Source organism: Pithys albifrons, chromosome 5, assembly GCF_047495875.1.
Source record: "Pithys albifrons albifrons isolate INPA30051 chromosome 5, PitAlb_v1, whole genome shotgun sequence".
NCBI lineage: Eukaryota > Metazoa > Chordata > Aves > Passeriformes > Thamnophilidae > Pithys > Pithys albifrons.
In genome coordinates, this window is record NC_092462.1 from 51,074,320 (window position 1) to 51,100,884 (window position 26,565).

At 41.4% G+C, this 26,565-nt stretch overlaps 1 protein-coding gene across 2 annotated transcripts in view; it reads left to right on the forward strand.

Annotated features, from left to right (window-relative positions):
- Window positions 1–259: 259 nt before the first annotated feature.
- Window positions 260–26,565, forward strand: part of BEND4 (BEN domain containing 4) — a 32,019-nt gene continuing 5,713 nt past the window's right edge. Inside the window, exons 1-4 of one of the 2 annotated variants that reach the window (XM_071555206.1) lie at window positions 260–681; window positions 8,972–9,538; window positions 21,229–21,320; window positions 25,150–25,390. In XM_071555206.1, the coding sequence (XP_071411307.1) occupies window positions 318–681; window positions 8,972–9,538; window positions 21,229–21,320; window positions 25,150–25,390 (1,264 nt within the window). In that variant the 5' untranslated portion in view covers window positions 260–317. The remainder of the gene's footprint in view (window positions 682–8,971; window positions 9,539–21,228; window positions 21,321–25,149; window positions 25,391–26,565) is intronic. The other variant, XM_071555207.1, reaches the window with a different exon arrangement.

The following is a 26,565-nucleotide window of genomic DNA, read 5'->3' on the forward strand; positions in this document are numbered from 1 at the left end:
CCGGGCGGTGCCGACCCGAGCCGGGAGAACTCCGCGACCGCCCGCCCCCCGCCCGGCGACTCACCTGCCCGCGGAGGGGGGCCGGGGGCGGTGGCGGCCCCGCCAGCGCCCGCCTCCCGCCCCTCTGCCATTAGCAGAGATTACCCTAAACACTTGCCGGTCGCCGCCCGTCTCCCTCCAGGCATTGGCGCGGCCGCCTGTCAATCAGGCCGGCGCCCCGCCGCGCCGGGGCTCCGCCGTGCCACAGAGACGAGCCTCGGCGGCAGCAGACATAGCCCCGGAGCGGGGCCGCGCCGCGGCGGGGGAGGCGGCGGAGGATGGAGGAGGAGATGCAGCCGGCGGAGGAGGGGCCCAGCACCCCCAAAATCTACAAGCAGCGGGGCCCCTACAGCGTCCTGAAGACCTTCCCCGGGAAGCGGGCGGCGCTGACCAAGCGCTACGAGAGACCCACCATGGTGGAGGTGCCCCGCGGGCGCGTAGCGGGGCAGCCCTTCCCGCACGCTGCCGAGCCGCTGCCCTATGCGTCGCACGGCCCCTTCCCCAGCGCGCCCGCCCGCCCCGCCGCCGCCCCTGGCGCTGCCCAGGGCCACCCCCGCCCGCAGCCGCCGGCCCCGAGCTCCTCGGGCCGCTACGGCCCCTGCCCCGCGGCCGCGGCGGGCGGAGGCGCGGAGCTGAGCGCAGGTACCCGCAACTCCTCTCCTCTGCCGCGCAACTTCGTGGGGCACTTTGCAGCAGGCAGGAGCGGGATAGGGGCCGCGGGCTCCCCCCACCCCGGCGCGCACACCCCTCTCCCGGGCGGCGGGCTCGACCCCCGCCGGCTGCCCCGACCCGGGGCTGGCGGCGCCGGGCGCCCTGGGGCTGGGTGCGGGGGAGGATGGGGTGGGCGGCTCGGTCTTCCCGTCGGTCGGGCATCGGCTGAAGTTCCCGGGGCGGGCGGGGTCGCTGTCTGGCCAGTGTCGCCCCCGGGGCGGCAGGGAAGGGTCGCGGCGGCGCGGGCTGTGCCATAGCCGCGCAGGACTTGGCGGGGCGGGTGCCGCCGGCCGGAGCGCACCTGCGGGAGCCAGCGCTGCTGCCGCTGCCGGCAGGGCGGGGGGCGGACGGACGGACGGACGGACGGGGGGAGCCCCGGGCCGGCCACTCCGCTCAGCCCCGCGCCGCTCCGCCGGGGAGGGCGGCGGGCTGGGACCGGCTGTCAGTGGAGCTGCTGGTAATGGAGAGGCTGCTGATGGAGAGGTGGTGATTTTAACAGAAAGAAAATAGATCGCCTGCTTGCCTGCACCGTTTTCGTAAGATGCAGTGAGGAAGAGGAGATCAAATTTTTTTTTTCTTGAAAGGTTTAAGATACCGAGATGCTGAACGCATATCTTTCTTCTAGAGATGGCGTGGAGTTAAAAACCACGTAGATCTTGATATGCAACCTAAATTTGGCATCAGGAAATGGGAAATTGCATCTTTAAGCAGAGTACAATCAAAAATGAATTACAATAAATCCTATATAATTGCATAGGTCATTCTCTTTAATGAGATTTTATTAACCTGACTGTCAAGCTTTTGAGTCAGGCAGATATTTTATCTTCTTCAACTGATAAAAGTGTCAGCTATAAACCACCATATAAATATTCATAAATCTACACATCTGTGGCAGCCTATCAGCATCATTCTTTTGGACATTAAAAGCATTCTAATTACTTTCTGTCTAGCAGAGCTGAAATGCTGCCTGTTATAGTATGTGCTTGGCAGGCATGATTGCTTTTGTTTGCCATCACAAATAGCAGCATCCTATTTTATATACTGATGGTCCAGAATATATTCATGGTTTGACTGAACAGGATGAATATTATGAAGCACCATCTGGTTTTGATAACATTGGGTATATTAACTCATCTGTTAATTTTTGACACATCATTGATTTATTTATTTAGAAAAATTGGATCCTGTTTTGGTATGTTGCTGTTTGCCTTTGTAACAAATGTGATGACATTTCCTTACTAAACAGGGAGATATGCTAGTTAATAGGATATATGGCTATGTTTTAATGCCTGTTTTCACTTTAGAAGCAGCCGTGGTCTGGATGAATTTAGCATGCCTTGTTACAAATAATTCCAGTACTTTACCAAAAAGTTTAATACTTGAATAGATTAGCCTGAAAATTCACATCTTTGACGCATGGTTCTGTTATCTGTGGCAGAAGGTCATCTTTTTTCATGAAACTACTTCTTATTTGAAATGCCCAAATGGTGGTATTTAAGTATTCTTTGTGGCCCAGAATCAAAACACTGATGATAAATGTGACACCTACGTTTCTTTACAGAAGCAGATTACGCCATGGAAAACATTCAGCTGTCTGGTAGATGATATACAAGGCCATATTCACAGCAAAGCCCTCTGGGCTTTGATGGACAGAAGTTTGGACTCTTCTGCCTGTGTACATTACACCAACCAGATGCTAGAGGGGCTTCAGAGTTTGTCATTGGTTCAGGCCTGTGCTAAAGAAAGAGATAGTTAAGGAACTGCCATTTGTGCACTGAAGTTCTTTGAAGTCCCTGCCCCTTCATCTGCATGATCAGGCTTCCCTTTAACTTTAGATTTCTGTATGGGTCCCAGCATACCCTTTGCTTAGACTTAAGTACCAAGAGAGACAGAACAGGAGAAAACAAACGAAAAATTTGTTAATCTGTGCAGAGGTGGAATTTTGTACAAGTTGTTGCCAGAAGTGGCCAACGAAGTTCGTAAGGCAACTAGAGCACTTCCCCTATGAAGACAGACTGGGAAAGTTGGGACTCTTCAGCCTGGAGAAGAGAAGACTGTGTAAAGATCTCATAGCAGCCTTTCTGGTATTTGAAGAGGGCCCACAAGGAAGCTGGAGAGGGACTCTTGAAGAGAAGCTATAGTGATAGGACAAGGAGTAATGGGCTCAGAGGAGAAATTTAGGTTAGATGTATGGGAGGAAATTTTTTACTGTGAGGATGCTGAAGCACTGGAACAGGTTGCCCAGAGCTGTGGATGCCCCATCCCTGGCAGTGTTCAAAGACAGGTTGGATAGGACTCTGAGTTACCTGGTCTAGTGGGAGGTGTGCCTGCCCATGGCAGTGTATTTGGGACTAGAAGAACTTTAAGGTCCCTTTCAACCCAAAACATTCTATGATTCTATAAAAAAAATGATGCAAGGTTTAGACCTTCTGGATGTTGTAATCCGAGGGGTAAGGGTGCTTTGCTAAGCTGCATGCCTGTCCTTCCTGCTTGGTGATGGAGTAATACCAGGCACTTGCTGTTGGAGGAGCCGTAGCACCGGTAAGCTGAGCAGGGAGCTATCTGGATGCCCGGAGCTGTATGTATGTGAAGTGCTCATATTGGCCAGAGTCTTGAAATCCTCTTAAAAAATGTGTGAGCCAGTGTAATGGCTCAAGCTGCTTCTGGGGAGGCAGAACTGGGTTTTTGCCCCTGGGGAGTGGGAGTGTTTGTATGTGCCCCATGCATGGTCACTCTGCACTTTCCCTGCATCTGTGGATTCCCCACAGCAGCAAGGGGCACAGGCCCAGAGCACCTCTGAGCCAGAGGTTCATCTCAAGTGGTGGGTGTTATAGGGAGGGACGGGTCCCTCTCTTAGCAGGTGTCCAGCTGCGTGTACATTCTTCACAAGACAGTCACCATCCATGACTTGTACAGTTTTCCCACTTAGCTTATGCTTTGAACTTGGCAGGTAAATACTTGAATTAAGAGGTGAAGTGCTGTAGGTCACAGCTTTGTGGGAACAGCCATTTAACTTCAGTTTCAGATTCCTTTCTTTCTGCTGATACCAGAGCAGGCAACAGTGAGCAAGATGGTTAGTACAACACCATTCCTGGCATGCCTAACTCTGTGCCAGCAACTCAAAACACTTAATGCAGTTGATTCTTAATCCTGAGTCATGACATTTCTGGCCCCATGAGACTCAGAGCTCCAAGTTTGCTTTCAGGAGCAGGCACCTCAAACACAGCCACAAGTAAGGGTGTTTCCATATTTTTGCAGCTTTTCCTAATGGTTCCAGCTTGTGCCCAAAGTGGCTAGTTTCTTCCTCAGTCCCTCTCCAAGAGACCACCCTTCCCTCTGGAATCCATCAGAGTTGCAGGAAGGGAGGTTAGGGAAAGGAGGAAAAGCAGGTATTCTCCACCTCATGCCATGTTAATGAAAAATATAGTTCGAGATCCTATCACATAGGGAAAAATCATGCATGAGAAATGTCATCTTGCAATGAGAAATGTGGAGCTGTACTGCAATACAACCCTTCTCTCTCCTCTAGTGAATAGTGGTTACTCTGACTGCTGCTGCTGCTGGGAGCCACACAGATGAATGCATTCAAAGCACCATTTTGTGTGAAACATTAATTCTTTTTTAGTCTATTGAGATTATTTTCCTGCTATGAAGACAATGTGTATCTTTGGTAGCATGTACATTGGACTATCATAATCCAGCAAAGAAACTCTTCTTCCTTAGAAAAATATGTAGACCTTACAGTGCAGCTTAAAATTTAAGGTAGGCTTTCATGGAAAGCAGAGAAGGAAGAGCAGAGCTGTTTTAGAGGTGTCACCTGTGCAAACAACCTGGCATATTTAACATGACCAGTTAATAAAGCTCTGTCATGCCAAGACAGAAAAAGAGTTTAAGTGAGCAGCAAAGGTGAAGACTTTTGTTGTGGCCTTAACTGAGAAGTTTGGAGCCCTCACCTGGAATTAGATCTGTCAGGTCAATACTGAAATGGCCAGACACTTGTAGTCTTCATCCACTGGACTGTTTCAGTGATCTTCATGCAAAATGCCCAAGAAAGCATCACTTAGTCATAGGAGGTGTTAAGTGGTCTTGATTTTGTAACCCAAGTGTTGATATTTACAGTAGTCGTCCTATCTAAAAACATAATGATAAAGTCTCTATGCTTGGATAAAGACTACTTTGGGGGATACAAGGCTGCTGCCCCAGGATCTCAACTAATAAAAATATGATAATAAATCAAGAAATATGGATAATCAGGTGAGAGGACTGAATCACTGCAAGGTGAAGAGGGAGATGATTGAAACTGCTAGGGAACCTGGACTTCACAATCTTGCTGTAAATTAAATACCAGTGAATGCATTCCCTGCAGGGGAGAATGTATGGTATTCAGATCCACTCAGTAGTTCCAAAGATGACTTCTTAAAGCAGCTGCCCAAGGATACAAAGGAAACGATGGAAAAGTCACAACCTGAATCCAGAGCCATTGAGACCCAACACAATGCCTTTATTAATAAAGCTGTCTGGTCAAAGTATTGAAAAGATACTTAGGTAAAAGCTGAACTTATACCTGCCAATTTTTCTAGACATCTCTTCTGATGCATTAGTGTAAGTTATTAGGTTGAGTTTCAGATGTTTGCTCTTACTAAACCCTATTTTCAGTCTGGCAGTTGAGTAGCTAAGAAGCTTCCATAGTTCAGCATCAGTGAGAAAAAGATGTAAAGGTGAATGCTGTATCTTGGAGTTGGCTCCTGATTTGCCATATGATAGTATCTTCTGGTTGCTTGCAGTCTCAAAGAATCTAGTTATGAATGCTTATGCTTTTAGCAATTTAATCCTTCTCTCTTAGTGCTTTATGGGCCTTATCCAGCAAGCCCACCTTCAGGCAAATGTCTAGTTAAAGTCAATAGAAGTTCTATAAGACTGAAGACTGTGGGATCTCAGACATTAGAATTACATGGTTGCTGAGCCTGGTAATAAGGAAAAGGAATATCACAATAAGACTTTAATAAACTGTTTACACTGTTTCAATCCAGAGCAGTGGTTTCAATAGAATGCTACTTCCTTAGAAAATACATACATTACATTAAATCAATTAAGAATTATATATTGGTGTTTATTCAGTAGAAATCACGTAAAGCAACTTTTTGTCATTTCTTAAGTGATTAGATGTTGCACAGTGCTTGCATTTCTAATTACTCAGTCTGTAAAAGCTGAAATCCCAATTTCTACAATATATACTAAGTGGACAGCATTTGTTTTTATTTTTTCTCCATCACAAGAAATAACTGTAGTTACCATTCTCATTCAGGCTTGTTCACACTGTGGGTGCATGCACCATTACTGGTGTAGAAGTCACTTCAAAGGGGTACCTGCTTCAGCACAGAGCCAGATGTTTCCAGAATACGTGTTGAAAGCATCCCTCACTATTGCTGCCCAGTGGTAACCCACAAAAAAAAACATTTGCGACCTAGCCCTGCTTTGTCATGATTCTCATTTTTATGTCTTCAAGTATGGGTTGAAGTTAAGAAAAAACCCCCAGTAACTGCAGTTATTGTGTCTTTGTAGTAGTTCTGATACTGAACTGAAGAAATTTTAAGCCGTTATCACAGTGAATATGTCTAATGCATTGCATTTTACAACAAATTAATTAATTTCATCTTTACTGATGTCAGTGTGTATTATGGCATTCTTCAAAACTAGTATTTTGAATGTTGGGTTACTTTTTTGCTGTTTTTTAGGAGAAGCCATAATATTAGAATAACATCTCCTATAATAATCTAGTCTCTTTTCAATTGTTTCATTCATGTTTTGTCCCCTTGTAACAAAGATGTGCAAAGAATGAGTAACTGTTTTGTCAACAGGGACAATAATTATTAAAATACAAACAGGAAATATGACTTCAGGTCTAGAATCAGATTATAGGATTAAAATGAATGAAAAAAGCTGTTCTGTAGTAGGATTGCAAAGTTCCAATCGATATTATCCTGTAATAATTTTAAAAGGAAATGTGCGAAGAAATAAGGCAAAGAAAGCACAACTTGAGGTTGTTAGTGATGCTTGACTTTCTTGATTTTCCTTTGCTTTATCACGTCAGCTAGAAAGCTGCCATGTCACTGGGCTTCCGTTCTTTTAATTTTTATTACATCTGTTGTGCTGTGTTATTTTGCATTTACATTGTAAGAGTTAAAGACAGCTGACCTTAGATTAGTGCAGAAAAAGGGAAGGAGAGACAGCAGGTATGGAGGCTACAGAGCGCCTGGCACCTCATTGGCACCCACTTGCAAAGGGGGCAGCAGTGCCTGTGCATTTCTGCCTCTTGGAGCTTGTGGTGTGGACAGAGGGTGTTGCATAAGGTTTTGCATCAAAGACGTGTTGGAGAAATCTGCCATGGTTCATCTGAGCTCATCTACATGGGTATGTTATGGCACTTTTGCACAGGAGACTGATTGCAAGGATGCTTTAAGTGGCCTTAGGGCCACTCCAGCCCTTCACATGCCACTGGGCAATCCCTGCTTGGCCCTGGGCAGCCTCATGGCCCAGCACTGGGCTTGGGCTTGTTCTGTCCTCCTCACATCCCTGTTCTTACAATTAAGTCCTCAGGAGATCACATCCTTGGGTTTTGTGCTAAGGAGGGCTCCTCTGACTGCGTTTGAGACTGAAAGCATTTGTATGCTGCTTCAGCCCTGCCCTCTTTGCAGAGACCTGGAAGAAGGTACAAATGCAAATTAGTGTTTCAAATATTCTTCAGGCCAGCTGCACTAATCTCAGTGTGAAGTGGATTCTCCACCAGACAGTGTATCTTCTGGATCATGAAGAAGTACTGTGAGAAGTGCCACCCCTTAAAGGCCTGAATTCTGAATTTTTCTGTTCTTTATGTATTATCAGTGTGATGAGGCTATGTTTTCATCTCTTCTGATGAACTTAAGATAAATGAAGGTCTGGGATGCTTAGTCTCATGCATCTGTAGCAGGTTGCCGTTTCAAAAGTAAATGCGTTTGTCACTTTCTAAAAGTCAAGCCTGCCTGAGAAGTGCTCTCCAAAATTGGCAGCACTTTAACTCACCAGTCTTTTTTTTCATATGCAAAATCTTAGTTACATCTGTTTAGACACCTAGAGGAACTCAGCTATGACTAAGCTAAAAAAAATTTAAAAGACATTATTTTTATTGGGGAACCTAACAGATCGTATCATAAATGTCTTGGTCATTTTCTGTCTGAATGAAGAAGTGTTCCGGGACTTGAGTTGTATACATAGACATTGCAGAAATGGACTATCCTACTGTGTAGGTTTAGCTTGTAGCTGCTATTACTCTCTGAGATGTGACACTTCCTGTCATTAGAGGTAAGGCTGATGAGGTACAGCATGGCATCCTTATCTTACTTCCATAGCTGGCCTGTTGTGTCCAGAAACTCATGCACATCCACATGTAGAGTTTCCTGATTGTATCCAGAGCATCTTTAAGAACTCAGCACTGCTCTCCACTGTGTGATACTGGCCTGCCCACAAACTTGTAGGAGGTCGGCAGGACAGAAAAAATTCCTCCTCTGACCAGAAGAGTTTCATGTTGTACATTTGATGCCTTTGCTCTATTTAAGAAGGTTTTAAGAAGGTTTTGTGCTTATCACTCTTGAGTTTTCTTGGACATTTCTGGAACCTAAAGCAAAAGGAACAGAAGCAAAGTCCATAGAATTGGGTGAGGGCTGTGTGAAGTGTCCCATGCCCAATATCAAACAAGTGCAGCAAAACCAAAAAGAAATAAAAAGAAAGCTTGGAAGCCGTGTTGGAGAGGATCAGGGCATTGAGTGAAGGTGTGGTGCAAAGTCCTGCAAATATGTACAGACAATGCCCTCCAGCAGTTTGAAATAGGTTTTCAAAGAAGTACTTATTTAAACTTTCACTTGTAGCAAATTGGATGGAATTTGTATTTTCTTTTCCATTTTCCAGACTTAATCCCTGTGAAAGAAGATGGCAGTAAGCAGTGTCTATCATCACAATGCATTTCTGATTAACAGCAAGGGCGCAAGGGCACTCTCAAAATAGAAACAAAGTCAGGATTGTTTTAAATCACAGCGTTGTGGAAGTATTAAAGCAGAAGCCATAATTTTAATGTGTTCAGAAATACAATGCATGCTACTGTAAACTGTTGTGTACATTCATCTAGCTGTACTGCCTGGCATAACCTTATGCATTAGGTTTCTGTGATTCATCTTTTCTTTTGTTGCAGAGAGTCGAATGATTCTGGATGCCTTTGCCCAACAGTGCAGCCGCGTTCTAAGTCTCTTAAATTGTGGTGGAAAACTACTGGACAACAATCACTCTCAGTCCATGATTTCTTGTATAAAGCAGGAAAACCCAAATTATAGTGAAAGACAAGAGCAGTGTCAGCTTGGGAAAATGGTCCATAGTCAGACGTCAGACATTTTAGACATAGAGATGCAGTATATGCAAAAGAAACAACAAACCTCAGCCTTTCTGAGAGTTTTTACTGATTCCCTACAGAACTATTTGCTTTCTGGGAGCTTCCCTTCTCAGAACACCTCTTCAGTAAATGATTTTAGCCATTTGGCAGATGTGGATCCACTTTCAACCTCTCCAGTACACACTTTAGGTGGATGGACATCTCCAGCAACATCGGAATCTCATGGTCATCCATCATCTTCTACACTTCCAGAAGAGGAAGAGGAGGAAGAGGAAGAAGGTTACTGTCCTCGGTGTCAAGAGCTAGAGCAGGAGGTAATTTCATTGCAACAAGAAAATGAGGAACTTCGTAGAAAGTTGGAGAGCATTCCAGGTAAATAATCCCTTGCCATATAATGTCAGACAGTGATAAAAATAGTTTGGGTACTAGTTTGTTTCAAGTTCTAGTAATTTTTTAAGGTTGCAGTCGTAGTAACCAAACACTAGAATTGTCTCCAGCCAAAATGTTACCTGGTGGTACTCATCCATATGAATCTTGAGTCCTAACTAGTGTGAGATGTGTTCAGGTAGGGATGTACCTGTAATCCCAAATTCCATATATCAGGTGGTTTGTAACAGTAATTTCAAACATATGCTTTTATAACTCATTATCTGTCTTGTTCTTTAAATAACATTGCAGCTTATAAGACTTATTCCCATTTGGGCCTCCTTTTTTTGGTTATTTAAGGAAACTCTTCAAAGGAACATCCATATTTTTACCGGAAATAAATTTGGCTTTTATCTTGAACAGTATCTCTTACATTACTTTTAGATTGACAATAACTTTTTCAGTGCAGCAATACCTAGAAGCCACTGTGAGAGAGCAAGGAAACAGAAACACCCAATCTAATATAAATCCCCTATGCAAAAAGCTTCTCTTGCTCTTTAAACCTAAGACTTCTCACTGTTAAAGTGTGTCAAGATACTTGAAGTGTGGTATTGGATAAGAAAAAGGTATTTTGGACCCATATCTTCTAGAATTTCAGCACAGGCAAAAATACGCCTCAAAGACTAAGACTAAAAGCAAATTGGAATTTGTCAGAGAAAAGATGCATACAACATGCTTCTTACATATATAAACACTAGGGCACTGCACCTTTGCTACCTGAGTTTGAGGTGCTTAGGGTAGATCCATGCAAAATTAGTTGAACTAATCTCTAAATGACAGAGAAGTATGTATAATATAGCATGTTCTACAAGACAGAAAATAGTTCAGAGCTGCTAACTATGGAGAAAGAAAGAAGGCAATAACCAACTATTACCCCAATATGTAAGAGCAGTAGAAAAATCTCAGCAAAAAGAAAGCAGCAGTTTTCATAATTCTTCTCAGCTATCAGTGATGTGTTATGCATTATTTATATCAGATTGTGGTTTTCTTTTGTGTGTTGGTCCATAGGGGTACCAGCAAATTCCATAAGAAGCATTGTTCAGTGCAGAGAAAAGCCAAAATTTAGAGTAATTCCCTCACCCCTTCCAAAATCTGGAGTTGCCATAATTCCTGGAGTCTCGCTGATTTCAGTAGTGATCTGGAAGCACTGCCTGACAAAAAGGATATTGTGTGCACTTCAAGGCCTGTTATATCCTAGTTTCAGGTGGGATCATTTAGGGTCTGTAATCTGACCTACAGCTTTCATTCAGTCACTTGTACTGAATGCAGTAATGGTTTTGACTAAAGAGTAAATTACATTTGGCTCAAGTAGTATCTCAGAAGGCCTCCAGTCTTGAGTCGAAGACTCTGGTTAGCAGCTGTTCTACCTTGTACCCTGACTCTTGGTTCCAGTGCTTAATTACACTGGTGAAAATATGTTTCTTTTTCCCCATCTGACTAGCTGAAATCAGCTTCTAACCATTGACTTTTATACTTTGCTCCACTAAATGAAGTGCTCTGTAAGTCTTGGTACTTCTTCTGATTGAAGGTACTTACAGACTGAAAGCTGACTTAATTTCCATTTTAGATAAACAAAGCAAACTGAGCTTTTGAAACTCCTCAAATGAGTTGAATACTACTTTGCAGTTCTTTAAAATTTGGACACTGGGAGTGCATACAATACAGTCTTATCTGCCTGATCAAAAGTAAATAGTCTCTTTGCTCTGGCCCATGGTTGCCCTGGTCACTTGACTAGCTTCTCATTCTCTGCACATTTCCTCCTAGATATGCATGCTTTGTATTTGGCTGTGTTCATGTACTAAGTGTCCCAGTTTGCTCTGGCTGCCCTGCTTGCCCACTGTTTGCCGATTCATCAAGTTCAGTATCATCCAGATTTTTTTAATTCTTATTAATGCTGTGTTCTGGTTGGGAATGTTGAATGGTATTTAAGGGTGTTGTTAGTCCCTTTCTATTAATGATGATTCCTGCAATGACAAATACTTGAGATACCAGTAGCAGGTTCCTAATCTGTATATGTTCTAGTCCACTGATACTGTTTGTTGCTACTCTTGCAATTGGCTAACTCATGGTAGTAAGTTAAATGCCATTCAGGAGTCTAGGTATGTTACATTGTTCAACCCAACTTTTTCAAGTGAATCTATAATCTCATCATCAGGTTAGTCTGACAAGATCTACTTTCCGTAAGACCATTTTGACTGACATTAATTATATTCATACTCTTAAGTTCTTAGTCAGTTGAATCCGGTTGTGATTGCCTGTATTTTGCTAGAATTCATGCTGGGTTAAGCAACAGGTATTTAGCTGGGTCATCATAGTTACCCTTCATCTCTCTTTAAAAATGATAAACATGCATAATCACAGTCATTTTACACCCCCCAAGAGTAATGAAACCCTTTGTTAACAGTGTATCAAAGGAACCAGACAAACATAAAGTAAATGTTCAAGGACGTAGGACTTCATCTGCCAACAAAAAGTCATCATCAGATGCATTTGCTGTTGTTTGGGTGACATATAGATCTGAAGTGATGTTTGTGTGGAGGAGCAGTAAGAGCTGCAGAAGCTGCCTCAGATTTTGCTACATGGTAGGACAGAAGTTTGAGTTCCTCAGACAGTCTCACAGCCACCACTGAGCAAAGTTGATCAAAAATCAGCTAAAGGCAATGTCTAATTATTTTTTCTGTAGTACTGATTTTGTTCCAGTGAGCTTTTACTACCAAAGAAGATGGCAGAAATTTTTGTTACTCAAAATGCCCAACTCCATATGGAAACAAGCTAGGCTCATTCTCTGAGCCTTTTTCTTTGCCTGTCAAGATGTTGTATGCCTCAGGAGGGAGCCAGAAAGCCCTCTGCAGAGTGTTTCACTGTTGTCTGCCACATCTATCAAAGTTGTGTCAGAGCCCAAACTTTCTTCTTTGTGCATTCATCCACCTTGTGCTGAGCATCTGATGGGCCAGGGAAGGCAATGAGTGCAGTGGAGAAGCAACAGTGAAAGCAGCTAGATGAGCATGAAGGCTGCCATGCTGTCTCCATCAAGCCACTGAAAGAGCAGGATTTTTTTACATAATGATTTTCCTTCTCATCCTTGGGGGAACTGGGCCAGAGCTGCTCGATGAAGCTGGCAGAGGACCCTGTGGCACAGTGGCATTGTGCATCATATAGTCCCCAAAGTCTCAGGCTCCCACTAGCAACCTTCTGAACAGAGTATAAAAGCACCAACCCCTCCCTTCTGCTGTATAATCTGAATCATTTTATCCTTTTCCTGAAATACTTTGCGTTTCTTTTTTTTTACTTTCCATATGCAAAAGCCCTTTTAAAATCCAAGAGAGCTTGCGATCTAAAAATAGTTACCACTATACATTTCTGCCTCTAGTTCTGCAAAGCTCACAAAGAGCTACTGAGAAGAAGAGTGTTTCCTCAGCAGATGTAAAGCCAATGACTTTTTTTTTTAACAAATTTTACAGAAGACATATTCTCCTGTAGCTTTTGAACACAGAAAATAAGATTTTTTAGTTTTCAGGACTCTGCCCTGTTGCTGTAAAAGCCTTCTAGTTCTGTAGGATCTTTTTGTCTGTAGCATAGCATCACTCTTTGGCAGATCACCACTGGAGAAAAACAATTACATGGGTAAAATATTGCATATATTTTGGTTGTTGAATGGGTGGAGGATTTTTTTTCTTAAAAAATAGCCATTTAATTTGACTGAAACAAAACTTAAATTTATGTGAAATCCTAATTATTCAAACTGTGGGAAAAATTTGTATTTCAGTGCTTGGGTTTTGGAGCAGTTTGACTTCTTGCAACTTGTTCAGTTTCCCCAGTATTTTCTTTCTGGGGAAGAACATTTTCAGTTTTCAGTTCAACTGAAAAGAAGAGCTACATTTTCATTCAGTATGTTATTTAATCTTGTTTTGCAAAATAATGATTAGATAATTTCTGGAAAGAGTTTGGCATAGTTATGGTTGGCTCTTTAAGGTTTTGAGACCATCAAGAACAGAACAAATTACTCCATCTATATGAGGAGAAAAGCATTTCCTAATCTCTTGCCTCTGTATAAAAATTACTGGGGCTCTGATACATTCCCAATAGTGAAATTAAAGACCTATTTGTGGAACTGTATGTAAGACCTGGATTTAGACCATCTAATATATGAGGATATTAAGCAGTTCTTCATTATTGTCAGCATGATTTTCTCACAGTTTTTGACCTAAAAGAGAGAAAATATTTCCAGGTGGTTAAAGCAACGACCTGAAATGAATGAGGGTTTGCCTCCTGATGCTCCCAGCTTTTATGCATGGTTTTGGACAAATTAGTCTGAAAGTAGTGCAAAAGTATAAATAAGATGAAGCAGTGTTTGGTAAATACAGTGATTATTCTTACTTTGTTAGCCCAGCAGCAGAACATACTCCAGCAAACAGCAGGATGGGGGTGGAAAACCCCCTGAAATGCAGAGCTTGTCACCTATAGAGATGACATTCATGGTGGCTGGAAGTAGCCAAAGCAAAGTGGGATCTGCAGGTAGAGTTAATATTAATGTAATTGAAACAGTGAGACAAGTTTTCCAAGAGGTTTTGTGTGCCCAAGGCTTGACTCTTTTTCCTGACTATCGAGTCATCTAATAAAAGATACTACGTTTCCCTACAACTCCTGTCTCCTTTATACTTTCAGAGCATTGCCTTTCCAAAGAGCCAGCCGCAGCCACAGCGTAGATAAAGCAGCCATCAAGGCTTATGAGGAACACTTTTTCATGTCCTTTTTTTTTGGTCTTTTTTCTTGATGTTCACATTTAACCACTTCTTTGGTTTCCCTTGATGTTCTCTGGATGTTTTGGTCTGATCTGTGGCCTTGTTCTGCTGTTCAGCTTCAAAGTGTGAAGTTACTGTGAGAAGAGAGAGCCTCGACCACAGTCACCCAGTGTTTGGCATTAGAACCCCTTTGAATTTGCAGCATGGCTTTGCTTTGCTGCTTGGGAAAGCCAGCTTACTTTTCTAAACCATCCTGAAGACAAAAACTTACTGAAACATGTCATTGCAACAGATCATGGTCTAATTATATGTTTTCTCCATCCTTCTGGGTTAAAACCCACAAGAATTTGAGAGGTCAGGTTTCTTAGCCTACGCTGGGGAGCAGAAGTGGGAGTTTTGTGGGGAGCTGCAGTTCAGCCTGACAAGGATGAGCTCCCTAGTATCAACTTTGGTTTACCCTTTGCAGGTCAGCATTTGCCATTTTAGTGACACAAACTGCTGTCCCCACTCATGGGGGATTCCTTGGTGTCTCTGTTAGTTATCAGCAGTAGAAAATGTATCGTAGAGAGTTTTACAGATGATGTCCCTTCAGCAGGGAAGACTTCATGGCTGAAAGGGAGCACAAGAGGTACCTTCTAATGAGTGAAGGAAAATGAGGGAGCACAGACAAAATCAAAAGCCACATGAGCATGTGGCAGCATCACTTAAATGAGAAATGCACAGCTGCTTTGGTTTTATCTTTTTTCGTCTGTTGTTCAGGCAGAGGTGTATGATGCCGTGGGAGACCCCAAAAACAGGACTCCAAGCCAAGTTAATGTGGGATAAGATAAAAAGGTACATTCTTTAATGTCCAGGCTTAGGGCTTTTAGGAATACATGATGACATCTTCCCACACACACACACCCCGAACACTGATTTCCATGAGGTTGTTTTTATAATATTGCCCACCCAATCCCCAGTTTACACATCTCTCGGTCCAGCCCCTGGTTACACCTCCTGAAGATTTGAGTCTGGGGTCACTGGAACCCTCTGTCTTCATCAGTTCTTCCCTTCCTCTGGTTTCTGGAGTTCTTCCAATGTTCTTAAACTCAAGGTTGTTGGTTTATGTTTATGTTTCATTCTGCAGGCCTTCTGATATTCTTTAGCCCTTTACCTTGAAGAGAGTCTAAATAACTAAAAGAATTTGAGCTACTGATCTGTGGTAGGGGTTAGGATATATAAACAATGAACTTAAGCTGTTACAAATATGAACACATTACATTTGCTTTTTTACTACAGTTACAAGTACTTCTAAAATCTATAAAAATCAAAAAATCCAAAACCCCATTGGCATCATGTACATCTCAGAGGCATATGGGAGGGAAACATTTATATTTCTGGAAGAAATATATTGCAAAAGGAGAGTCCAATGGCTTTTCAGATGCAGATTAATAGAAATTAAATGGTTTTTCATTCCACATGGAAAACATAACTGAGAGGTATTTTAAAAGTAATGGGTTATTTGCTAGAGTTTTTTTTTCTTTTCTCTGTTTTAGGCAGTCATGTAGATCAGTTCAGACAATATTTAACACCTTTCTACATAGTGTTGACTCTTGATTTCTGCTGAATGCTCTCACTACAAATGATGGTTGCTTTTACTTTACTATTCAGTCACAAACATCCAAATTTGTAGGGTCTTGAGCAGTGAGATCAGTTCTTCCACAGATCCTAACCCTCATCTCTCCATGGCCCTTCCTGTTTTCCAGCTCAACAACTTGCCTTCATGGACCATCCAGCTTTCACTGGCTTTCAGCTGACTATTGAAATAGATGACAATATGAGCTAAAATAATCCAAGCCATGCACACTTGTCCAAATCTCAGGCAGAGAAGACATTTCCATTAATGTTATAAGAAATTCACACAGCCATGTGGTTCGTCAGCATGTTCCCTGTCATTTGTTACATCTTTCTGACAGTCGAGCATCAATTTAGAAAGGCCCTGCAATGAACTCAGAGAGAAGCATCAGTCAAGGTCAAGTGAAGGAGGACACATTGTAATGCTGAGCCAGTCTTAACTAGCAGCTGCTGGCCTGAGTGGGGTGGATGTAGATGTACACCCTTCCCAATTCTCCTCCTTGCTGGCGAGTCAGAGGTAAATTGTCTTGAGTGCTAAGGGATTTGTCTTCTGCAAAACACCAGGAGGAGTACTAGCCAGTGTCAGCTGCAGAGCACAAAATCTCATTAATGAACAGAATAACCAGATTTCATACTGTCTGTTTATGGGGCTGAGGCCACCGCAGGCAGACACACTGCCAAGCTGTGGGCGAGCCGTCCCTTCTCACTAGGGCTGTCTGATGGTGCAGGAGAGGTTTGAGATACACTTTACTTTGGAGATGTGCCTTATTTGCAGCAAGCCCAAGTATCTATCTCTTCACAGTGCTGTGCTTTGGCAATATAAACAGCCCTGAAGTGTTTCACACTGGGAGGTAACGTTTTGGGGACGATAAATGAGAGCCCTCATTTTGATAGATACCAGTGCAAGTGATTGTGGCACAGTAACATTTATAATGAGCAAAAACGCAGCCAAAACTGATAATAGAGATTTTCTTGGCACTTAATAAAAAGTTGGAAATAATTATTAGAGCTAGAGGTTAAAAAACTAGAGCAGTTTATAATTGGGAAGCATTCGAAGCATGTTGTTGAAGGCCCCAAAAGACTATCTGGAAGGAAAAGTTTCTTGCCATGTACAAAAACAACCAGCTTAGAGGGAAAGTGAAGGAAGAGTTAGAAATATAACAGATAGATTAAAGGAGAAGTTGATGGTGATGAGTAAAAAGCAGCAGTTAGGATCAGCAGCAAATTAATAACTACAATTAAACTTGAAGCAGTCTCAAGAAGGCTTTCTTTTCCTGGCAAAATTAAGGAAAAATATGACATCCAAATTAACAGTGCTGGACCATTATCAGGTGGAAATAGGTTTTAACAATAATGTGGAACTGCTCATTGAGTATTTCTGTTCTGGTACTTGAGAAGAGTAAAATGACACAGTCACACCAACATAATGATAATGGTAATCAGGCAGAAATATTTTCCATTGCCATTGTAACTCTGGGTTTTAGCGCACATTCAGCAGCAGCTTCATGTGGGACTGCAGCCTCAGCTGTCTGCCCCAGCTCCCTCCCAGTGTTGGGACAGCTGAAGTGCTTGTTAGAGCCAGAATTACCAGCCTTTTAGAAAACTATAAAGAGATGCTGATTCCAACCCAGGTTGTAAGACAGAGTGGTTCCAGAATAGAGTCAGAGATAGTTATTGCCAGGAGAGCTGCAGCATGTGCTGCGGAGAGCAGAAGCTGCTTGGGCACACCAGCTTTTCATCCCTAAAGAGCACATCAACTTACTACCAAAAGCAGTAGCAGCTGCTGCCAAAGCGTGATGTTTTCAAAATTGTGAAGTTTGGACAACTCCCTTCAGGAACTAAAACAATATGTTTTGGAATATTTGGGATGTTTCAGAAGACCAAAAGATGAAAGTACTGTCTAATTTTTTAATTTTTTTTTTAAGGACGAGTGAGATGTCCTTTATGATTGTGAGTTCATTGGCCTGATACTGAGCCCAGACAAACTAATTGCACAGCTGATGCCAGCTTCAATTAATAGAGTACTAAAAGGGAATAATGGCATGAGTACCAGGCAGCATCTTGCCAAATTATGGTTTGGATGAGATGAAAAGTTTGTTTGATGAGGATATTGCAGATATTCAGGATGTTACGTAACATCATACTGCTAAAAGCGATTTAAAAATACAAGTATAGTTCACAGCCCATGCTTTTAATACTTTAATCCGTGAAAGAAAGCACACAGTCCACTCACAGCTTGCAAGCAGTGCAGAGGTAGCAGTGAGTGAGGAAGATGAGAGGTGACAGACTTGGCCGATCAGAGTGCTGATTACTGTGTATTGAGGCACAGAGAACATCACTCTGCTTGGTTTCAGACTCTAGGAAATGTACACTGAGGAAGGCTTTTGGACAACATGGTGACTTTCTGCCTGAGGAGTGATGCATAGCATGGCCAAAATGGCCACCATGGCCTTCAGCTGTACAGATATGTAAGTTGGTGTAGGGACTCTGCTCTTACAGGACCCCAGCACCTTGGGAAGGTCAGTGTTCAGCTTGACAAAGAGAAGATGGATAAATGGACTTCACCATTAACTATAAGCTTGTAACAAGTGACAGGCATTTTCTATTTATTTTCCCAAGTTTTTATAAAACCCAGTTGAAGGATAACAAAATGAAGACTTGAAGTAAGGTTTTTGTTCTGAGGGTGAAATAGCACATGCTGCAACAATGAGCTAAGGGTAGAAACTGCATCACTGGAAGATGATGGCTTGAGTTGCACTGTGTTTACCTGCTGATGCTGTCTGGTGCAAGGAGGATTTAGTCCAGGGAGTTGTGCTGTGTGGCAGCTCAAGCTGAAATATCACAGCCCAGCTTTTGTCATTGGCACAGTTGGTTACCACCACACTCACTGTTCGACTATTTATTAGAAATTAGGATACTCTGCAGAGAAAGCTGTGACAAACTATGCCAAATAAGCACTTGCTACAATGTACAGATGCCTAGAATATCAACGAAGTCTTAAAACTTGGATCAGTAAACAGCAAATACCTGCCACCTCTTACATGTGTTCTGCTTAGCATCTTATAAGAACAGTCTTCCACAGCATGCCAAGTCACCTCTAGCCCCTCCTCCTCATCCTTTAGCTTCTGCAAAGACCTTCCTTTCTCACTTCCTGCAGGCCAGGTTACTTTGCTACTTTCAGAAAGTAAAGGCTGTGGAAACTTCTTCCCTAATGGGCAGGAAAATTACTGCCTCCCCACAGGCTTTCTACTAAATCACAACAAGCCAGCATTATTTCAACATTGGTGTCTTTCACCTTGGTTACAGTAGATGCAGATCCTTGTTAGTGATGTCAGTGATAAGTGGCTATGTGCATAAGAGTATCAGCTCTTGGGATTATGATCTTGTTAACTCTAGAGACCACATCAAAGTCAAAGATAAACAAAATAAATTAGCTAGTAGGTTTAAATGATTATTCATCTTCACCGTTGGGAGCCCCAGGTTGTAACAAAGCTACGTTTGCTGCAGTTTGGAGGAAACAGTTCTCGGCAAAGACTATATTTGCAGAGCCATAAGAGGGACACAGCAGCAAAACCACAGCTTTGAGTCTCTGCCTCATGCTGCCCTCTTTGTGGCTTCTTTTAGGCTTCAGTTAATATGGCAGCCTAAGAAGTCTGGATTCTTAAGTAGTACCTGGTGTTTGAAAGGCTGAGGTTATTTGTACCGAGAGCAAACTGCACTGTGCAATGGTTTTACAGAGTTAAAAATGCTTGGTGTCTTCCAATCACTACAGTCATAATGAAATCACACAATTCTGTGCTCAAAACACTACTGCTTTTATAAAGAGAAAGGTTTTTACAAGCTTCATCCAGCTTTTAGTAGATTTTTGTTTCACACTGGTAATGATAAGGCATTTAACAGCATCATACAGTTACAGTAGAGCTGTACTTCATCTGCTGAGGACACAACACGTTAAATAATTTCCTGTCATCTTGCTTGTGTCCTATCCCTTTGGAAGAACACAGTTAAACATCTTTGGATAGGCCTGCAGTGAAATTACTTACTGTGTGAAAAATCATCAGTAGGAGTAAATACACTGTTGGGTCACCTTACAGAGAAGTCAATGTGGGATGCAATAACATAGGAATGGCTTCTGTATGCTTTTGTAACACCACTTAGCCCTCAGTAAAGAGTCTATTTTGCACAGAATAACGTTGTTCTGCACCCTGGCTGCCTAGACAGGAGCATAGTTGCTGTGCAGTGTGAATGCTGAGGACCGAGTGCAAAATACCTGCAAATCCTACTCTGAGACACTCTCAGCTATTTCAATGCTAGCTTTCAGATTGCCAGCTTAAGACAAAACCCAAAACACCCCATTTTTCCAGGTGTAAAGGCTGACTGCCAAGAAATAATAAAAACTCCCCAAATATTTCTTCTGTCTTTTTAGTTGAAGCTATGATCAAGTCTGAATATTTTACAAAAACAACCTATACTAAGTGTGAGAGTGATAAGGTACATTAAAAACTATGCTTATTTAGTCAGTTATAATGTTGGATTGGTATCTGTGTAATTCTCCTATGGTGTTTCAGGCTCAGGAGAAAAGAGCTGTATCTCAGAAATACTCCAGAGTTAATCAGGGATGTAGCAGCATCTGCTTAAGAGAGACCCATAATTGAATCATCCCTAATTAACCTGTCACCTTAACAGAAGAGAATAGGATGTTGGTACCACTACTGTAATGGATACGAGTGATGGGAATGGAAAGCAGGAAGGATGAGGGAACGAGAAATAAAGCAGTTTGCTTAATACCTAGTTTTATAACAAATTCAGGAGGAGGGAGGGAATAGAAATTAAAGTATATGAATCACTGAACCTCTTTAGTATGTCTAATCAGACTGTAGTTTCAAAAACATTTGAGCATATTTACATGTTAATCAATGCATTATTTAGGTCCAAAAAATGTTTTTGTCTTTGTATGGTTTGGACTTTTTACAATATTTACAGATTTTTTTTCTTACTACCATTACTGCTGACCTAATTTGCATTTGTAATAATTATAATTTCAAACTAGGAAAAAACCCTTTGAAAACTAGTGGTCAGAAAATAAAAGCAATGTCAGAGATCTCAAATAGGAAATAAAACATCTGTTTTACAGAAATGTCCACACAAACCAAAATAAGAAGTATTTCCTATTTGAAATATATCTCACAGAAATACAAAACAGATGCTGAAGAACACTGCTTGATTTGATATTGATCTATTTTGTGCTGATATACAATAATTGCAATTTGTTTCATGCAGTGCCCTGCCAGACTGTTTTAGATTATTTGAAGACCGTACTTCAGCATCACAACCAGCTTATGGTACCACAGCCAACAGACCATCCAACTGAGGTAGTATAAAGTGAAGACAAGCTTCATCTTTTTGTGTTTGAAAATTCATTGAAAACATGGAGGCACTGGAAGAATTTATTTAGTAGTAAAAGATATGTAAAATCTATTGTTAAACTGTCATTCTTAGGTACAGTAATGCCCCAAATGGAGGTCACTTGTCATTAGTATAATCTAGAATGACTATACTAAGCAGCGTGCAACAACCTCCGTCAGCACCAGCTGCACTTGCCTTGCTTTGGGTAATTTTTCTCTCACCTTTCCTCAGAAACATCACTTTTTTTGGTAGGAATTTAGGCGAGGGCTAGCTTGGTGAAAACTGTAGCTGCGTGATTGACAGTGGCTGCACATGGCTGCTGGCACCCAGGGGCAGCAGCCCACATGTGGGTGTTCCCAGCATGTCATGTGTACAGACACAAACACACATGTAGCCCTGACATGGTTAACGGAAAAGTACATGTTTCTTTCATTTTTCAGATTGACCCAAATATAGACTTCTGCAAGTCTGTGGAGAGCTCTTGGTTTTCAGAAAACATCCCAAACCAAATGTTGAGTGCTGACAACTTTGTATGTGATACAGAGTTTGGGCATTTTTGTAATTACGATCTTTTTAAAAGTGATGCAGTGAAAAAGGACATTTAAGTCCTCCGCTTCTCTAGAAGGTAGATATCTAAGTCAGCTCTGGTGTAAATCACATTAATTTTGCTCCAGTGTATTTCTCTCCAGGCTCATAAAAATGCCTGAAATTAAGTGATTTTGTTATAACTCTTCTCATTTAAACTGTCTGTATTTGCTATTCTTTCTATGCATGTTTTTGTATATGTGTCACTGTCCATTCACAGAAACAAAATCAGAGGAGAGAAGACTTAGGTTTAGTCTGATGTCCCTTTGCACATAAATGATACATAGTGCAAGACTCACATAGTCCAACTTATCACAGTTTCACTGAAGATATTTTGCATCAATTCAGGGTGTGCATCACTTTGCTCCTCCATTCAGTTTTATCCTCTGCAAGTTGATATATACATATTTGTATTTATGTATCATTAGTTGTTATCACTTGACTATATTCTAAAGATTCACTTTCCTTTTTTTAATGCTCTTTTGCTTAACCAAAATTTTCAAGTACTGAAAAAACTGAGGCTGTTCTGTGATGTCCCACAAGGAATAGCTTGCCATAATGTGACATAATTTTTCATTCAATTAAACACATAGATATTAATCTTTTATTCATGAGCTTAATCATGTACAAATACAAGCATGAAGGCATTTGTATTTTGGTTCTTCCTTTAGGGTCTACATATTTCATTTCTAGGAGGTTTTCTGTTTGTTTTAGTTTAATGACTGCTGGACACACCAAACCACATCATATATTTAGTTAGAATGTTTTGCCCAGAAGTGCTTTACTTTCAGAGAAAGCAACGAACGTGTGTCTGCAGCAGGAACCCAATAATTGTTTAACAGAGTAGCATAACACTATATTATGCCTTTGGGGAAGAATGAGAAAAAACATCCTAAATTTCTTGGGAAATAAGGTAGGCTTTATAAAATTGAGACTGAGGAAGTTACACAAAATTTATCACCTTCTCCTCAGTTAATAGTGATGTGAGCTCTCGTGAAAACTAGACATTGGGCCTTTCTCCACCCTATTTGCATCAGGAAATACATATATATATATATGAATACAGAGGTAGCTTCTAAGATAGCTTGCTGGTTAGCAAAGCTACATATGAGCATCCATCCTTAATGCACATGAGCAAGCCTGGAGCCTTCCCCTGTGCCATGGGCTTGCATTGCATAAGCCCTGTCTGCCAGGGCTTAAAAGCAAGACAGTGCCTACAGAGTTAACTGCGGCTTGCACTTTGCACTGGTATCAGTAAGAATGGTCCTTGCTTCACTGGAGGTTTTTTTGTAATTGACTTTATATAAAAGAGATGAGGAGTTAGGTGCTGAAAATAATAAGTGCCAACATAAGTAAAAGAAACCAAGGAAGTACTTGGGTCAGCTCCCCCTGGGATAGCATGGTCAGAGTTGCTTTAGGAAAGAGTATAATACCTCCGGAGAGCTTTCTATGCTGCCTCTCTGCTCTTCCTCCTTCCCCAGTCCCTTCACCATGTTGGCAGCGGACAAGGAGCTGGAGTGGATGGCAGGTAATGTTCTTTCATTGCAAAGCTCTTCAGACTTACTACTGACTTCCCAGGGGTTTGTGTACCTGGCAAAAATTAAAGCAGCTTCTTATATAATGAATGATGGGGGAGGAATTGACCCTTTGACAGTGATGTGAGAAGACAATGAAGTCTGAAGAGAAAGACCTAAATTTCAACAGAGCTAGACTATAGGTGAAGGATCCTTCTCCTAGGGATTACATGCTTGAATTGACAAGCTGCAGGGGGAATAAAGTATTGAGTTGTTTTGAGGCAAACAGTCCCTCAGACAGACAAAGCCAATCTCTTCCTTTATATTTTGGCTTCCTTTGCAGAGTTTTGGATTTGCCTGTATCTGTCCTTGCCAGCAGCTTGCAGCAAGGCAAACAAGTAGCAGACAGGCACACAGACTTGCCTCCCAGTGATGCTAACCCCACTGGGAGGTGGTGCTGCTCTAGATTATACAGATTAACTAGCAACCCTCTCAGCATGGTCTTCGCCAAATTCAATCTTTCATATATTTATCAAACTCGCTAAGAAATTAAAAGCAAATACCTAGGAAAAAACTTCAAAGATGCTACCTGGCTGTCTCCCAAGATACTATAATAAATATATGAAAGAAGGCAAGGGTAGTCCTTAAAATAGTTTTCAGATATCAGTGGCCTGGAAGCAAGGAGAACTTTGCAGCAGTTTCCCACAAGTGCAGCATGCGGCTGATTGCCCCACTGAGCATCAGACCCTTGTTTCTGTGGTTCACTGTGAACTCCTGTCTAAGCTGGTGCTATACGGCGAGTTTACTAACTGAGCTTTTAGAATTGTGTGTTTTGATAAAGAGATGCAGCTGTAAAAGTGAATGAGTCTCTAGGAGGGTATAGTTTGGGGGGTTTTTGTACTTCAATTACTTAAAGTATATTAACAGTACCATCTTACATTAATTGGGTAATCCTGGACCAAAGTGTTTTATGGGCAACAAGAATTAAATACAATTTAGGTACAATTGACTTAAGAGGGCTTATAAATGTGTGTAGATTACAGGAATCCCCATAATTAGTCCCACAGCATTCATTTAATGTTGGAATATTGTGGCACACAAATTATGAAGGTTAAATGCAAAATTTCTTTCCAGCTGACACAGTGGCATTTCTGCAAAGCAATAATTTGAGTTATTACAGCATTCATTAATAATAATAAAGCTTTTAGTTTTCATAGTTCATTTATTTATCTTCTTTACATTTTTCACAGTAACATAACTGATGTCAAGTTTCAGGTGTGTTGTACGTTAAGTAATAAATATATTATAAAAATAGACCAAAAGAATCACCTCTGAAGTAAACTGTCAGCTGTGATGAAGTGAACCATTTGATCACACTCTTCAAAGACTCCTTTTATGCATTTTAACATATTAAGAAGCGTTATAGTTAAATAACATACCCAGTCAATTATTCTTAACTCTTTTTAACCTTCTTGTTACAGTGGAAATTATCAAAAGCCACCTCTCAAAATGTATTCTTCATGCCTCACCCAATCTGAGTTGTAGAAAATGTAATTTTAAAAGTAATTCATTCTCACTTTGGGTTGTGTTTCACTGTCAGGATCGTGGCTAATTAGAAAGTGTATTTTTTATTGCAACTGACATTTTTACTTATTTGCCTTGTAAAATAAGCAACAGAAATATTTCACTTTTTCAGGGGAGTAAGCAGTTGCTGAACAACTACCCTGTCTACATCACTAGTAAACAGTGGGATGAGGCTGTAAATTCTTCCAAGAAAGATGGACGACGGCTCCTGCGCTATCTCATCAGATTTGTTTTCACAACCGATGAGCTTAAGTACTCATGCGGCCTTGGAAAAAGGAAAAGGTCAGTGCAGTCAGGAGAGACAGGTCCTGAAAGACGTCCTCTGGATCCAGTAAAAGTAACATGTCTCAGAGGTACTGCATCTTTTCGCTCAGTGTCCACCATATGTGATCTCATTTCACCACATTGGCTCTGGCTCAGTAGAAGTATTTGGCTGACAGTTGCAGAACTAGAAGGGGCTTCGCAGGCAGGTGACAAGCAGCCAGAAACCCTCCACTTTCTTTTTATAGATACATACATATACGTATGTGTGTATTACATATGTATTTTGGGTGGGTTTTGATGGGAGAAAACAAGGCTGCTTATTTGAGAGAGGAGAAATGCAAGGCCACATGACACTAAAGGCACTTTAAACAAAGAAGCAAATCCAGACAATCCTGATTACACTCTTTTATAGTAAACTATCAGGGTATTTTTTAACACTGATACACAACAAAACTAACCAAATAAATAATTATAGCCTAATGTGTAGAAAAACACAGTACATCACTGGAGTTAGAAGCTAACCAAGTTTCAGGTGTCTTACAGGGTCAAGTACATCTACAGGTTAATCACCCACGAAGTGTATACGAAGTCATTATTAAGAATTTGACTTCTTTTTTGGCATATTGATGCAACATTGCCTGAAAAAGTTAGGGAACAACTTTCCCCCATGTTTAGCCTGAAAGGAAGGGGAGTTTTGCAAGCATTTCACAATGTCAGAGAGCGAGAATTTTGGGATAGTGAGAGAAAGGGTACAGAGTGAGAAGAATGTTCTGTGCTTTCATTTCCTAAAATTGTTTGAAAGGCCTGGTACTAAGTTTAATAATAAAACATACAAAACAGGACTTTTTAAAGCCCAGGTAAAAATATCTCCTTAGTATCAACATTTGCATTTTATAAATATATGTTTATTATTTCTTTAATTAACTCTTAGTTAACTTTATAGTATGTTGTGAACACATGCATGAAATTTTGGTTGAATGAACTCGAGAATATTTACTCATCAACGTAATGTAAAAAGCTGTATTGTGGTCAGTCAGTGATAAAAATATCTTCAGTCATTCAACTGGAGTCCAAAGTGCTAATATACATCAGATGGATCCTCTTCTCATCTAGGGTAGAAGAATCCAACAGGACTAAGTAGATAAGATTTGTGATTGGGATACTTTGATGTAACCAGGTAATGAACTCAGATTTTGGATACAGGCAAATTAGGCAGATAAGCTCTTTTTGTACTACAAAGGAATCTTTTAACCTGCTATATGAT